Consider the following 14,353-nt stretch of genomic DNA (forward strand, 5'->3'; position numbering starts at 1 on the left):
GCCTCAAATATGCTCAGTGTTGCCAGAAATAAATCGTTGTTCATTAGTTTGTTATTATTTATATAGCTTAAGCTGTGGTTACGATTATGATTTAAATTTTGCTCATGTGCACCAGAGAATATATTGATTTGTACTGCCGTTTCAGTTCTTAATTGCCTGGTAATTAAAATATAAGTTGTCCAAACAGCATTGATAAAGACATGTGAGGCTTATCATAAATAGTGCATTAAATGCAAATAATTTATCTTAAACGAATGGCATTAAACATAAGACTGCCAGTTACATTTCTGAAAACGTACTAGCTGCTACGAAACTTGGGTTAGAAAGTTTACTCAAAACAAAGCGTTCTAAGAGATGGATTGATTTAATGAAGCCTTAAGTTTTGTGTATGCAATTATCAGACAGTATCCTTTTGACAATGCTTAGCTGGACTTTAAAGAATCACGGTGTTCTCTGTGGATACCTCTAATTAACACTTTGTCTAATAAGCAGCTATTGAATCTCTACATGGAGATGCATTAATCTGCAATATCATCATCTTCACATTAACTCTTGTTACTAGCAATTAATATATTATGTTCTCAGTAGTGGTGTTATAAGTGGACAGTGTGCAATAAATGATATATAATTGGTTGAGGTTCATATATATGGTGAGAAGAAGTGCTGAAACCAACTAAGATACATCGGTTTGAAGTTAACATAGGTTTACGCTGTTCACATTTCTTTGCAGCATTCTGCAGTGTTTCATTAATGATGGTTAGGAGTCTGTGTAACAAAGCACTCAGAGAAGGTTGCTTCCTCTTGTCAGCTCAGGTCTTTAGCTGAAGCCAGAGGTAACACAGAAATGAGTATTTTGGAGACAGATGGACAGACAACAAACATCCCTGAAAAACTAGAATGGTAATGCAGGAGAAGTTTTGCTTTTGGAAATAACTAAATTGATAGGTGATGCTTGTGAATTGAGAGAATTCCTGAGGAGTATAATTATTTGGATATGAACGGGAACGTCCATCTTCAGTTAGTAAATGACTTGTTCTCTATGCTCTATCTCTTTCTTTTGTGATTGTAATAACATTTCTCCTTTGTGTGTAATCTCAAGAGAAAATGTTTAGATACTGTAGTGGATGTAGTGACATTTCTCTTCTGAGCATGGGTCTAGTTCTTTCCTGTTGCTCTGGAACAGAGTTCCCCTCTCTGTGCTGAGACATGGTTGAGTACATGGGCTTGCAACTCTACCAAGTCTTAGGACTTCATTAATTGTATTTGCTGTCAAAATATATAAAAATCTGCACATTTGTTGGAGCCAAATGTGATGCTATGCATATTATGGCATGGTATCCCAGCTCTGCTGTTGCCTTAATATCACCGTTGCTATTGAGATTGGTGCCTTGACAGAAGTGATTTCTTCAGCTGCTGGAAACACGGTCAAAAATCTATCAAAGTAACAAAAGTCAGGTGTGTGAATCTATGAATTGGTATTGAAAGCCATCAAAGAAAATATTACAGATAAGTACGTGTTCTAGATGTTTATGCATCTTAGATTCTTCAGAAGTGTGCCTGCAAACCAGTTAGCATGGAATGTTAAAAAGCCAATGCAAAATTCATGTGTGTTTTCAAAAATACATTTGGCAAAAACCTGCATGTAACTGTCACACACTGCTCCCATGTCTGCTGTTTCACCAAAGGGGGTTATCATGACATTTGTGTCAAGATGCAGTCTTGCTGAGGCTTTATCATCTTTGTTACTGGATTTATTCAGTGATGTTTTGTTTTCTGATAACTTCTTAAGTTTCTGGATTTTATAGTAGTTATTTTTATGGTGCACTGCAGTGGTGAAGCTGTAAGTACTAGAAATTCAGGAGTGAGTAGTCAATGAAGAAAATTCTGTCCAAGTATTGGAATAAAAACAGAGATAAAGTGACTGGTGAATAATGACATCAGCGAAACTAGATGTTGATTGAAATATTGTAGTTTTTAAAGTGTCCCCCTGTATTCACCATCCTTAAATTAAAACAGTCTTGAAAGTTGTTGGTGACTCTCAAGTTTTTACCTAGTGCTATTTCAGATAAATCTTTTTATTAAAAGTAGCTGTCACTTCTTCAAAAAAAAAAAAAAAGCCAACCCAGGATTTCTACATGCTACACTGTTTTTTCCCTCACACGCTTTGTAAATGAGGATAGATGCCAGTCAGATGCATCGTTAAATATGCAAATATTTAATGGCTGGAAAGTGTTGGAAGTTGATAAGAAAGTTGTGGATAATGGATTTCACTGGTATGTGACAAAAGGCTGATTACAGCAAGTGGGGGAGAAGCAGCACAGTGCATTAGCTGTTAACAGATCAAGTCATTCATGTGAAAGATTTGGAGGGCATCATTGTTTCCACCTGGTTATTTACCTCACTATTTGCTATCTCTTTAATCATTGACAAGACAAAATACTCTGATCTGATCCAAACCCATTTCATTTAACAAGAACTGTTTTATGACTGTTGTGACGCAATAGCACAAACACTTTATTTCTTTTTAAAATTCAGCTTTTATGACTTCATTACAATATAAAATTGCATACACAAGTCAGAATAAGAGAGGGTCCTTCTCTTCTGTGTATGTATACAAATTATTGTGAATTTGTCTAGGCAGAAGGTTCTAAACTGTGTGACACTTATGCAGAGGACTTTCTGCTTCTACTTGCTCTTGGAATTTAACATGTATACAGTGCTAAGGGAATCTTATGTATGCATCCTGCTTCCACACAGCAGACGCTGAACACACACATTGGATGCATAGAACCAGGGAGCTGGGAGGGACCAGTCCCAGGTCACCCAGTCCTCTTCCTTTCCATGCCGTGCAATTTCTCAACGTGGAGCATATTGAAAGTAAAGATTTTTGCTCTTTCCACCATCTGATAAGTAGAAGCCTTTTAATTTCAAGTTGTTATTTGTTACAGGTGTTTTTTTACCCATTTGTCTTTGTCAGAGTTAACATACGGTTGAATAGTACATCTGTGAGATTATCTTCCCGGCTCAGACTGGATGTGCATCCTATCTGCTTTCCCAGACTTCATTCAGCTAGGCTAAACAAACCACACATTTCTAACATCAAGTAGATGTTGCTCATCAAGTAGACCCATCATTCTCAAGTGTTTTCTGCGCTGTTCCAGTTAAAATTCTTTCTTCAACCCAGGTAAAACCAATTGTGCACTGTTGCATGGTGTTCTTTACAAAGGCTTATTCAAGCCTTGTGCAAGCTACTTTAAATGATTTAATTTCTTCTGGTATGTCACCACTTTCTTTTCCATGGGAGCATAATACTCAAGATTATAAATTGTACTGATTTACTTGTTTCCGGTTAGTTACCCCATGTTTGTAGCTGAGATTTTGGATACTAGTCCTGGAGTCACAGTTCTGTTAGGGTATTAACTATCTTACTCCTGCTTAGGTGTCTCTATAGGTTTGATCTCATTTTGTTACACTAGTCCTGAAGATCATTGTCATGTTTGTAAGTGGGAGAGCCCCGATACAGTTAGAGAACACCTACAGTTATTTTTAGAGCTCTATAAAAGGCTTTGAAATTGACATCTGTATTTGGCTTGGTATGATATTCAGTGTCAAAGAGAAATCCAGCGTAGCATTAGAAACTACTTCAACAAAGAGATACTCAGTATGTCCAGGCTCTTCTTCCAATCAAGAAAGACAAAAAAAAAAAGGGGGAAACTTTAAAGTTGATTTTGCCAACTTTTTCTGCACATCTGATTATGAAACTTGAACTTTTTTTAACAGCAAAGGAGATGTGCAGACAGCTAGGCTTTTGGGGTCTTCCTTGGTTGTGGCTAATCAACTTCCATGGTCACAAAAGCATCTAGAATGTGGAAGTAATTGCAAAATGTGCCATGAGACCAGAACATATTTGCCTTTTCCTTACCAGAACTAGAGAGATCTATGTCTGCATTTAATCTTAAAGAATAACAATGAAAGATGTATTTGTTAAAATATGTGATTGCCAAACCACTGAACATGAGCTCTAGTACCTTTCTCTGATGAAAGACGTAATTTGCTGGGTTTGATAGGCAGAATTAAAAGCTTTACTTTAAATATGTTATTTGTGATACTTTTTATTCCGCTAGTGCTAGGAAACTGAATTTATTTGCTTTTGAATGTCAAATCTTGGTTCTTTTCTTGATATAGAAGCTCCATCCTCAGTGGCAAACCTTTCCTACTGTTAGCACCCTCTGGAAGCTACAGGACAGAAGGGAACTGACTCTTTAGCAGGGTCTGTGGTGATAGGACAAGGGGAAATGGTTTCAAGCTCAAAGAGGGTAGATTTAGGTTAGATGTAAGGAAAAAATCTTTTACAGTGTGGGCGGTGAGGTACTGGAACAGATTTCCCAGTGATGTGGTTGATGCATCATCTCTGGAAACTGGATCAGGTCTTGGGCAACCTGATCTAGCTGTGGATGTCCCTGTTTGTTGCAGAGGAGTTGGACTAGGTGGCCTTCAGAAGTCCCTTCCAACTTTACGGATTCTGTGTTTTAACCACTGCTTGGAAATGCTCTTAAAGCAGCAGAATAAGAAAAACATCCTAGTGACCAGGCAGCTGTTTTTAGACTATTGTGAGATGTTAGGCAAGAATGGCCATTTCATCTCTTTTGACCTTCTGCAATTCCTATGATTTGAGTAAATTGAAGTCTGGCAGCTGGACAAGGTTACATTCACAGGAGGGTAGAAAGATTGCCTACTGCCTTTTTTTTGTTTGTTTGGAAGTTAATGTAAATAGTTTGCCTTGTTGAAGCATCTTCAGACACTCAATTGGTCACTCCTGTTTGCTGTTCTTCATTACTGAAGAGTATCCCATCCAAGTTGTTTCTGAAAGCGCATCACCTAACACTTCCTTTCTGGAGCAGGACATGAAGGGGCTGGAGCATGATGGTCCTAGCAGGACTCAAGGGCAGCTGGATCTGGCCTGGATGAGAGTGACTAGAAACAGTGGCATCACAGCACCGAAGGCAATTTAAAAAGACAGGTATCAGAGTAGCCTGAACTGAAGGTGGAAAAGAAAAGCTTAAATTAAACATCTCATGTAAAAGAGCAGCCCATGACCCTCCCCCTCGGTTCTTTCCTGTTTTCACCTCACCTCTCTCCCTTGTCTGTGCTTAACAAATGGCCAAGCTGAAGTTGGCTGGTGATGTAGTATGATAGAGTACGTTGACACAACCTGAGGAAACATGCCAATTAGAGGAGGACACTGGAAAAGTAAGGCCCCAAAGGACAGCTGCCTCTGAAGCGGACTCAATATGTGCAACACATGTGACGCTGGATTATAATGTAGTATGACTGGTAGGAGGTGTGTGTCTACTGAATCAGAGGCAGTTGTAGGCATGGGAACACCCACTGTGATACCTCCCCAGTCAGCCAGAAGGATGATTGGAGGGAGCATCTGGCTTGTGGAGCAGGCTAGGCCTGAGAGAGGAATTAATTGTTTTAGTGTTATGCAACCAAGGTGTGTGTTTGTTTTGCTTGTTTTGTTTTTACCACAACCAGTGAAGTACATCCTATCAATTAAGGATAAGCCAGTGTTTCCACTGAAAACTCGTAAACAAATCCACTAAATAATTTGTTTTATTAAAACAGACAGTCTCTTGAGAAGAAAGCTCTAGGACTGAATTAGTGAGAACGCTGCAGGTCAGGTTTGAAATGCTGCATGGTGACAGAATTGTTTAGAAGGATCTGCCTGGAAGTCTCTTAATACAGCTGTATCCAGCAAACGCTTGTGGAAGGTGCAGTCCCTGCTCATGTGAGTTATCCTGAAATTACTGAGATTATTTGAGGGAAAAGGGCCGGTTCCTTTCCATAAGAAGGAATTTTCAATGTCTTTTTTTAAAAAAAATTTTGAGTATTTGTTCAGACAGCCCTCATTCATTAATAAACCTTTCGCTGACATGCTGCTATGCAGTATAGCACGTGACCATTGCTTTACAAAATCAAACTTCTCTTTAAAAATGCTTTTGCAATAAATATGGAGAAGCGCTTTTTACAACGTGCTGGCATGAAAAATTTTGATCACTTTTTGTTAAAATAATACATTTTATTTCCGTGAGAGATTGCAAGCAGATTCTTCTCTATAGAGCTATAAATCAGCAGCTTGAATCTGTGCTGTTTCTACATCTGTTCCTACAGGGCTTCCATTTTTTTTCCCCTATGAAGACAATTTTATATTTAGACATGTCATTATAAGAAGGAGGGCAGCCAAGTCAGATACTTTAACACAGCGCTGATTTTAGTGCAGTGCAGACCTATGTGTTTGAGGTTGGTTTTGTTTGCGCTTTTTTTCATGATGGCAGACAGAGTACAGAATTTAGCTTGATCCAACTAAAGAGTGAGTAAAATAGTTATTCATTCAGACAGAATATTTACACTTGTGGATGTATGTATGTACACTTGTGGATCAAACCTTTCTAGTGTGATCAGAATCATTATTAACTTTTTTGTTTCTTCTGTTCCTGAAATGCCAAATTCCTAACTGGCTGGGTTCAGAGATAGTTTGAAACATGAGCAGTGCATGAGATCCATGGGACATTTACATAGGTGAGCTGATGAGTCGGCTTACTGCAGATGTTGAGGCAGTCGTGCTCAAGTTCTGCATCTGTTACCTGCAGATCCCTATGCATGTATGATTCCTTGTGGTTATCCTCTCATTGCCCAGAGTCTGAGTAATGAAGTCTTTTTCTTCTGAATATCTGAACTGCTAAAGGACCCAAGAAAGAAGGTAGCTCCATTCAGTTCTGTAGAAACTCATGAAGGTGCTGGAGACGCAGAGTAACACGATTCTCAATTATTTGCCTGAAGCAGGATCAAAAATAATATGGTCGTAGGATTGTCCTGGAGAGGAAGGAGTCACGTTAGAAGCAACAAAATTTGACTTTTTCTTCAGGAGGAGAGTTGTTCCCACAAACCAGGTGTGCTTGAGGAACTCGCCTCCTCTGGGAGAAACAAGAATTAATGAATCATTTATTAATTTTGACATTATGGACTGAATGGTGAATATTTGCGTTATTTAAAATGTAGTCAGGACACGACAGTTACCTGAAATATCTGTGGTAGTCTTTTGCTTGTCCAGGTGACAGCAAGGTGAACCCGAGTTGGTGGGCTGAAGTTGAGAAGGTGGTGAATCAGACCTTGATGTAGAAGATGTTTTCTTTGAGTAATTGTATTTCTCCTAGAAAAATCGATCTGCTGTGGCATGAGTGATTTCCTCTAGTATCACACCTCAGTATCTGTAATTCAATTTCTAGCTGTATAAAAAATAACTAAATAAATCCCTCTATGTATTAAGTGCTTATGAATTCACAACGACTTGAAGATTCTATATTTGAAGTAGTATTAAAAAAAATTGGCAAGGCCATTGTGGTTTGACTAGTTGCCTTTTTCAGCAGTGTGTTGTATTGTTAAACAGCTTTTCTTTCTTGACTACACACCCGCTAAGCATAAAACTTTAAAACAGTCAGAGAAGTGCAATCTGTGTTTTTATAAAAATACACAAGAGCCACTGTCAAAGCGTCACGGTTTCATGAAGCTGTGCAGACGGGCCTGGCATGTGGATGGCTTAGATTCTCTCCTCTGTGACTCAGGCAGATTTTAAAGTTTAAAAATCTTCACTTTCACTTGAAAAAGCTTCTTTGAATACACAGTAAGTAATGCTTTTAACTCCTCAGCTCATAGCAAAAGAAAAAAAGGTCTACAGTTTGAAAAACTATCAACCTCTTAAAATTTCAGAAGCTCCTTACAAGGAATAAAACAAGGAGATGACCATAAGCGTGGTGTGGTGGCGTTTTGAAGCTCTGCTCTCTGCAAGGGGTCATGCAGAAAGCCCCCCATTTCCTTTGGGGATGGGATAACCATGCTGACTAAATTAAGGTACTTGTGTGGCTTATCTGAATTCTCCCCTGTAGGCACTTGCTTCTCCCTCTTGCCACCATGGGAAATTCAGACTGTAATCTCGGTGCTCTCGCTTGCTGCCCTATTTGCAGACCTAACATCTCAGTGAGGGTGTCATCTCCTGCTCCCCCCCAGCCATCTGCTGTGCCCGTGTTGTTAGAATTGGAGGTGATGAGGTTGCAAAGAAAGTGGGTGAGATGCTCTAATTTACTAAAAGGCCAAATTGAATCTCACCTGACGTTGCCTGCTGAAGTAACACATAGGAAACATGTAGCTGTATCGCCTATGCTTTGTACAAAGTTCACTTCATGAAGTATATTCGGAAAGGGACATACGAAAGAAAGCGCTGGAGTATGTTTATAATAGACTTCATCTGGTCCCACTCTGTGGTCACCTTGTCTATCATGTCCGCAGGTAGCTTTCAGTGGTGGATGTGTGAAAAGTGTACTGCAATCAGAATGTAGTTTGTAAGAGTAATGTATGTGAGAATGTTTTAGGAGATCAACATCATTTAGGAAAAAACCTGAATTCTGCCATCATTTTGACATTTGTTAAAGTGATGTGCAAGATACAGAATAATGTGAGTCTGTGAAATACACTATTCAATGTCATTTGTTCTACTTCTGAAGCCAACAGTTGCCTGTGGATGCTCTGACAATGCTATTTTGTCTTACTATGTCTGTCTTAATGTATCTTCCATTACCGTTAAAGAATGTTAAATTAAGTTGCTTGAAACTTTTAAATGACCTAGTATGAAATAAGAGAAAAAGGAGTGAATATTTTCCTAAGCATTCTGTAGTTGTAGAAATTCGTTTAACTTTGGTTCACCTTTTCTGCTTGCATCTTAAAGAATAAAATACTTCTAGTATTTAAAATAGTAACGAAGAGATCACTTATTTGAAGACAAAGCCCGTTGCTGTCGTGGTGAAAGAATAGCTATATGCTTTCACTAGATATCGCTTTGGTAATGTTATTGAAGTAAAGGCTAAATATCTTCACTATTTTTTATTACTATTATTTTTATTCTGAAAACAACCGCTATCTTTTTGTTGCTTGCTACATGTATAAATAGTAAGGTTTGCTGAGCTAACAGCTTAGTTAGAAAGATGTTTACTCCCTGTCTTTTTAGACTGTCACCGTACAAACGCTAATATGATTTACTTTGCAAATGCATGTAGTAGGGTTTCAATAAAATGAATATTGATGGAACTATTGCTTTACGTTGCCACATAATCAACCAGGGATTGTTTTACCTTTGTTACTGTGGAATACCAAATGCCTTATTAGGACTTGATAATTAAATATGCATGCACATGTTTCCAAGTTTTTATGCATATAATAAAAGTATATGAATGCGTGATAACTATATATTTGCAGATACTAAGAAAAAGTTGAATATTAATGGCGTATTTTTATTTTGTAGCTTGGATCATCCTCCTCTGTGCCTTTTACATCTATATTCTCGCAGCTGTTTATGACTGTTGTAGTTCCCCTTATTATTGGACAGGTATGTCTTTTAAATATACATCCTCATCTTAAAAAAATAAGGTAAAGAGAGCCATCTTAAAGACAGACCAGCAACATGGCAAGCTACCACATAGGAAACAGCCTCAGGATAGTGAAGTCTAATATCAGAGAGAGGATGCTGCAGTACTCCCTGGAGCCACATTGATCTTTGTTGAGATTGAGCATCTGTCCCTCACTACCACACACATATGCTACTGCATATCGAGAAGGGAGTTTGTGAGCATAACGTGGGGGAAAATGGCAGCCCAGCCTGTGAGAAATTGCAGCTCCATACAAATGAGCTTTGAGAATACTGTGTAGTCCTTTTGTCACGTGTTCTTGGCCCGGATGATGAAGTTCTCCTTGTGTAGTATCTGCTACTAACTACAAAATTAAAAAATTCTGTCGTGAAAGATAAGTTAAGAAATAATAAAATTAAGACTGCTTGATGAATTTTGCATCAGTCATGCAGTTACAGTTCTTTTCCTACGTGACTCCTCTATCATCTGTAACACTGGATGGGAGGGATTCATGGAATAAGTAGTTGTTCCTTATTTCATCTTATACCCATTGTTCACACTGAAACACAAGGCCTTATTTTTCATTGAAATACTTACCTGAATGCAAAGTAAAATTTCCTCTGACACTTGTGTCTGTGGTATCTGTTTTTCACAAATGTTATTTTTTTCCTTCTGCTTCACGATGTCCACTATTATTTCTTTGTTTTGTACACCAAAACACCTGGAGCTTAATTCTTTTATACTTCTTAGCATTAGTTTTTCTCAGGCATAAATAATGCATTGAGGGAATATCGGGGGGGGGGAGGGGAGGGATGTGTTCCCCCTCGCTTCAGAGGAGAAATGTTTCTGTCTCTGGAATCCAGAGATGAACAAACGAAGTTTCTTGAGTCCTCTAGTTCTGGGAGGTCCCAAAAGTTGAAGTTCTTGCCTTATTTGCAAATTTCTAGGAAATAAATAGTGTGGCAGCAGATCTAAAAATAAAGTAACTTACAGTGATAGATGGAGTAGCAGCAATATGTACTGCAGTGTGATCAGTCTGATGATAGCAGGTTAGTAAAAAATTGCAATAGGGCTCTCGTCTGCCTTGGAAAATTGTTACAAGAAATTATGTGAGGTGAGTGCCTGAAGCTTTTTATTGACTACAACAAATAGCAAGGCTAATTAATGGGGGCTGAGCAGTAAGCATGCGTAATAAGTGCTCTGAATAAGTTCAAATGAGAAATGTGATGAGATTTAAGTGACAACAGATGTGATTAAGGAGCTGAAGGAAAAGTCAATAGAGAATTTTCAAGTTTGTGTAACTCGATCACGAATTTATTTAAGAGTTGGTTTTTCATGAATACGAAGGATGATTCTCTCTCATAGAAATGTTTAAAGTGATGGCTGGAAGTGAATGACCAAAAGGAGTAGCTCTTGTTTCCTGTAAGCATAAAGGCTTTATTTCCAGAGATACTGTACTATCTATTCAGAGGTTATGGAAGAGAGGAAATGCTAAGGATAGCTTTAGATCACAAATCCTAAGGATGATTTACATTCGTGGTTGTGATCAGGTAGAACTGTTCCAAGGTAAGCCAACCTGCTTAGGGAGAAATCAAAGCCATGTTTTGAAGGCGGGTGTCCGAACGTAGCATGCAAGTAACTCAAGGAAAAACCGTAAAAAAGAAAAGCAGTGACATCAGGAGATGCAGCAATACATCTTATTGTGCCTCAGCCAGAGGTAGCTTGGATCATCTTTGAATTAAATGGGAAGCTGTCCGTTTCATTTGTGGACCTCTACTGACTCATTACTGGACTGCTGCCCAATGTACGGCGCAGCAACGTAGCAGTGCTTTGTGAATCGCAAGCTGCTCGCTCTGGGATTCCAGATGCATTAAGAGATAATGGCCCACAATTCATGAATGACAGCCTCAGCAATTACTTCTAATTTATCATTTCATGCCTGCAATGTCAATTCCTTACCACGCACAGTTGGTGCAAGAACGCCTGTTAAGGTTCCCTGGTAGCAAAAAGCTTGATTGGGAAAAACTGAGCTTGGAAACTGTTTGCTTGGAGGGTTGCCCATCTTCTTAATTCAGCTGTGATCAACACAGGTTTTATGTTGGATCCTCATCAGTGTAAAACAGAGGAGGCTGCTTTCAGGAAGCATTCTCTAAGGGGGTTATATTCCTTTGAAAAAAAAAAAAAAAATCTCACCTGGGAAAACCTTTGCTGCCTAGATGCTGGTTTCCTGAGCAGGCTGCAAAGCTGGCTGCTTCAGTAGCCTTTGGGAAAAAGAGCAAAGCAGATGATGTTTTTTGTTTTGCGTTGTTTCTTGCTTTATGGCAGTGTATTGAGTTGGTTGGTTGACTTGTTGGTTTTTTTTTTTTAATGGTAACTGGTAGAAGGACTTTACAATAGTGTAATTGATACTTACTTTCTATTCATTCTTAAAGAATTTTCTAATGTGTGCCCTGACTGCTGCTGACAGGAAGATATAGTTTTTTAGTCACAGACGATGAAAAGTCAAAAAGGCTGCATGTATGTCCTCTGCTCAGGTGGTGGCTGCCAGTTGTTAAAGAAATAACTGGTAAAGGAGGAGGTAAGACGTTCTGTTATCTGGAAGCCACTGAGGCTTACAGATAGCAGTTGCTGATGGATGACCTACAATAAGGATAATTACTCTGTTCTTTGTCATAGATGTTTTGGCTGTCTGCAGTGGCCTGCATCCTCTGTGTCTGTAGATGCATTTTGCTAATCGATAGCATGATATCATTCAAATCAATGTGAATACTATGATATTGTATTTGTATTTGAGAGTAAAAGTTAACATTTCTCTGCAAAGTGGTCTTGGAGAGGTCGAATCTATAGTATTTTATAAAGATCTGGTGTTTTATAAGGCTTGACGGTCTGTAGAGTGTAAAACAGCTTATTTGTACATCGCTCTTGTACGCCTCTAAGGGGAGTCTGAGAATACTTGTTACACAGTGAACATGGTAACAGATGTGTCATAGAACAAATGCAAAAATATTTTCTGGCACCTTGGAGTTCTGATTGCTTTCTTACTGGGTGGCAGAGTTTGGTAAAACCTGAGGAAGATTGCTGCTCCTGAGCTGTTGTCATTTTGCTAAACTAATTGTTTGTTTGTAGGCGTTAGCAATGTCTGAATGTTAGAAAAATCTAAACCGTTTCTTCCTGACCAGCTCTTGAGAATTTGGCTGAAGACTGTTGTTTCTGTACTTATTTTTTTCTTCTGAAGTGGCAGATAACAGGAATAGTGAAAGCCACTGCAATATTTCCTTTCCCATTTTGAAGACTTTCTCTATTCTCTGCACCTAAGTGCTTATGACAGACTTTTATTTTATGTTTTATATTAAAGAGCAATTTATGATTAAATGTTAATGAAATAGAATTTTCACTGTGCTTTCATTATATTCTACTAGTTTGAACATTTTTCAAAGCAGCACACCAAAACCCACTGTTTTCTATGAATAAATAATAAAAAGCTTGTCTGTACATTATCATTCATGCATTCTCTACTTGCCCCATTGGTAATTTGTCTGCCAGTGTAAAGTGGGCACTTCATATTAAGCAGACCTTAACTAAAGCTAAAATTAATGTTATCATTCTAGTGGTTCTTCTTCCCTAATTTATAAAATGAAGGCAGTTGAACAGAACCTAGTCACACAAAAAAATCTGTGTTTTACAAGTAAAGGATTTTAAGTGCCTTCTGCATCATTGCCCAAATGTTCCAGAGGAACACCCTCCATCAGCATTTTGGAGGTGTGTTTATAAACACAACTTAAAAGGAGAGCTACGTAGCAGTACAAGTTGTCAGTGAAACTGAAGCTAAAAGGCTGAGTGATGTATTTATTTTTAAAGAATAAGAAATAGAAAAGATACGTGGCAGTTGCTAGTGAGCAGAAGGAACGGTTTGCCTTAACGTAATGTTCATTTATTGTGGGGAGGGGGTTGGGAACAACGCTCAAAGCAACTGCTGTAAAAAGGGAGCAGTGTCAGATGCTCTCCGTCTCGTAACTTCAACCCACACAGAAGCAGTCCTACCTCTTCAGGCTCCAGGGAGCTGCAGGGAGCAGGAAGAGTGCTATCCTGAGACACGAGTGCTTCTAGAACCTTGTTGCAGAAAACTGAGATGTCAGATAAACAGCATTTGGACCATGGTTCGCTCCCTCCTAACACTTGGCTCAACAGGAAGCAAAACCTTGTCCCCAGAGAAATACAAAATATGAAGAAAATATTTGTACTGCTGTTACAGAATCACTTGATGTTCTTTGCCATGTTGCACTCGTTTGTAGTGTTTTAAAGCAACAGTTATAAATTGCTCCAAGATGTGAAAATTAATTTTCAAAATGGCCATACGTGGGCTTTGTGAAGTTTGGTTTGAAGGCATGTGTGTGTCAGGAGCTATCTCCTAGGAGTGAATTGGTGGGGAGAATGAAGTAAAGCAGCTTTTAGAGGAATTTGGTAAACTGAGCAGAGGAAACAAGAGGCTTGCAATTTTTTTTTCCCAGATTTCAAAAACAGTTGGGTTTTTTTCCTCCCCAATCTCATCTTCAGAACTATTTAATTGGATTGCACATAGAATAAGGACAGATTTGACTTTTTTTGATGTCCTAGAAGCTATAGAAAGGTGTTTGGGCCTGTATGACAGCATCCAGGAGTGAGTAAGAATGGGTGCTGTCCCTGTCAAGTGATCATGGCAGGGTCTGGTCCAGTGGTAGGAGCTCCTCTCTGGAAGAGTCAATGCATCCGAACTGCAGTATGGACCCTGGCTGTGTGGAGGGTTATGATGTTACATAGATCTGTGAAGGAAGCTGCATCTTATCTATGTCATATGTTAAAAACTGCAACCGATATAATCTCTCTTCCATCATGATATCTCATTCTTTCTAGTGATT

At 38.7% G+C, this 14,353-nt stretch overlaps 1 protein-coding gene across 8 annotated transcripts in view; it reads left to right on the top strand.

Moving 5' to 3' along the window:
• SLC10A7 (solute carrier family 10 member 7) overlaps positions 1-14,353 on the top strand; it is a 147,601-nt gene that overhangs the window by 99,674 nt on the left and 33,574 nt on the right. For 3 of the 8 annotated variants that reach the window (XM_090138587.1, XM_090138586.1, XM_031588863.2), the window contains one exon: positions 9,356-9,439. The exons of 3 other annotated variants lie outside the window; for them this stretch is intronic. In XM_090138587.1, coding sequence (XP_089994713.1) covers positions 9,356-9,439 — 84 coding nt within the window. Of the gene's footprint in view, positions 1-9,355; positions 9,440-14,353 lie in introns of those variants that run through there. 2 more of the 8 variants (XR_016465795.1, XM_090138591.1) reach the window with 2 other exon arrangements.

The sequence above is a fragment of the Phasianus colchicus genome, chromosome 4 (genome assembly GCF_987193195.1).
Source record: "Phasianus colchicus chromosome 4, bPhaCol1.hap1.1, whole genome shotgun sequence".
Taxonomy (NCBI): Eukaryota; Metazoa; Chordata; class Aves; order Galliformes; family Phasianidae; genus Phasianus; species Phasianus colchicus.